General features: G+C 45.9%; 1 protein-coding gene across 1 annotated transcript; it reads left to right on the top strand.

Moving 5' to 3' along the window:
- The first annotated feature begins 330 nt into the window (after window positions 1-330).
- On the top strand, window positions 331-941 carry LOC117795029 (glycine N-phenylacetyltransferase-like). The gene has a single exon (XM_034650838.1). It carries the CDS (start codon window positions 355-357, stop codon window positions 745-747), a length of 393 nt encoding a protein of 130 aa, XP_034506729.1. The 5' UTR covers window positions 331-354; the 3' UTR covers window positions 748-941.
- The last annotated feature ends 336 nt before the right edge of the window (window positions 942-1277 follow it).

Genomic DNA, 1277 nt, shown 5'->3' with positions numbered 1-1277 from the left:
AACAGGGATGTTATCAATCCTCCCATCTTAAGTGCAGAATCACAGCAATGTTGACAAAAATAATGCTTCATTTTAGTGTAATTCTTATTTTTTGTGTGGCACAAGTCCTAGGTACTTATCACGTGATAGCTCTGATATTATTTAACAGAGGCATTACCAATACACCACTGTGTTAATATCTCCATTTTATAAGAACATTATGAATTCGGGCAGTCTGGCTGCACAATCTATGCCTTTACTGCGCTCCAATTTGCATCGTCTGAAGACAATTTTGGGGAAAACAAATATAATACTCCACAGTATGTGTGATATTATGGGGTGTTCTTTTCCTTTGTTCTCAACAGCAATGAAGAGATGTTTAAACTCTCCTCCATGGATGGGACCCACGCTGCCTTGGTGAATAAATTCTGGCATTTCGGTGGCAATGAGAGGAGCCAGAGATTCATCGAGCGCTGTATCCGGACCTTCCCCACCTTCGGCCTGCTGGGGCCCGAGGGGACCCTTGTGTCCTGGAGCCTGATGGACCAGACAGGCGAGATACGGATGGGGGGTACTCTGCCTGAGTACCGGGCCAAGGGTCTCATCTCCTATCTCATGGATGTTTACAGCCATGCTCTGGTCAAACTTGACTACCCTACCTATTACCATACATTGGAAACCAACAAAATCATACAGAAAATGAGTCACAGTCTGAATCATATCACCATGCCCTGTAACTGGAACCAGTGGCACTGTGTGCCTCTGTGAAGCAGTCCTGAACACAAGACAGTGTTGGGTGGGCTGACGTGGCAGGCGGAGTGGATGGGTGGGCAGAGAGAGAAATAATAAATTGTAATCAGCAGTAGAGTGGTGTGTGTTGTCTGGGCTCTGGGAAGCAGTACAAATGGTCAACAGAACCACCACGGTCTCTGCTCTCAAACCACTCATGGACTCCCCTTTGGGTCCAGCAGACCTGGCATGGCCAGACCTTCCTGGAGCGGACCCTGGTCTTGTTCAGTTTCCTACACTGCTGGATCTCAGTGACACACTATTCAGCTGCATTCTGCCCTAATGCTTCTCCTGGAACACCTATCTCACAAGCGGAGTATCACTAATGAGCATATCCTGACACTTTTGCCAAGATGTGGCATTATCTTAAAGGTAGTAAAATTTTCCTCTCTCTTTCCTTTACCTTCCCTCTCCCCGCCCCCACCCTCAACCAACTTCACTGAGGTATAATTGACAAAATTGTAATACATGAAGTATAAAATGTGGTGATATCTATCTATCTATCTATC

The sequence above is a fragment of the Ailuropoda melanoleuca genome, unplaced genomic scaffold, assembly GCF_002007445.2.
Source record: "Ailuropoda melanoleuca isolate Jingjing unplaced genomic scaffold, ASM200744v2 unplaced-scaffold31243, whole genome shotgun sequence".
Taxonomy (NCBI): Eukaryota; Metazoa; Chordata; class Mammalia; order Carnivora; family Ursidae; genus Ailuropoda; species Ailuropoda melanoleuca.
Note: the sequence above shows the minus strand (reverse complement) of the source record. Positions and strands in the feature narration are given on the sequence as shown.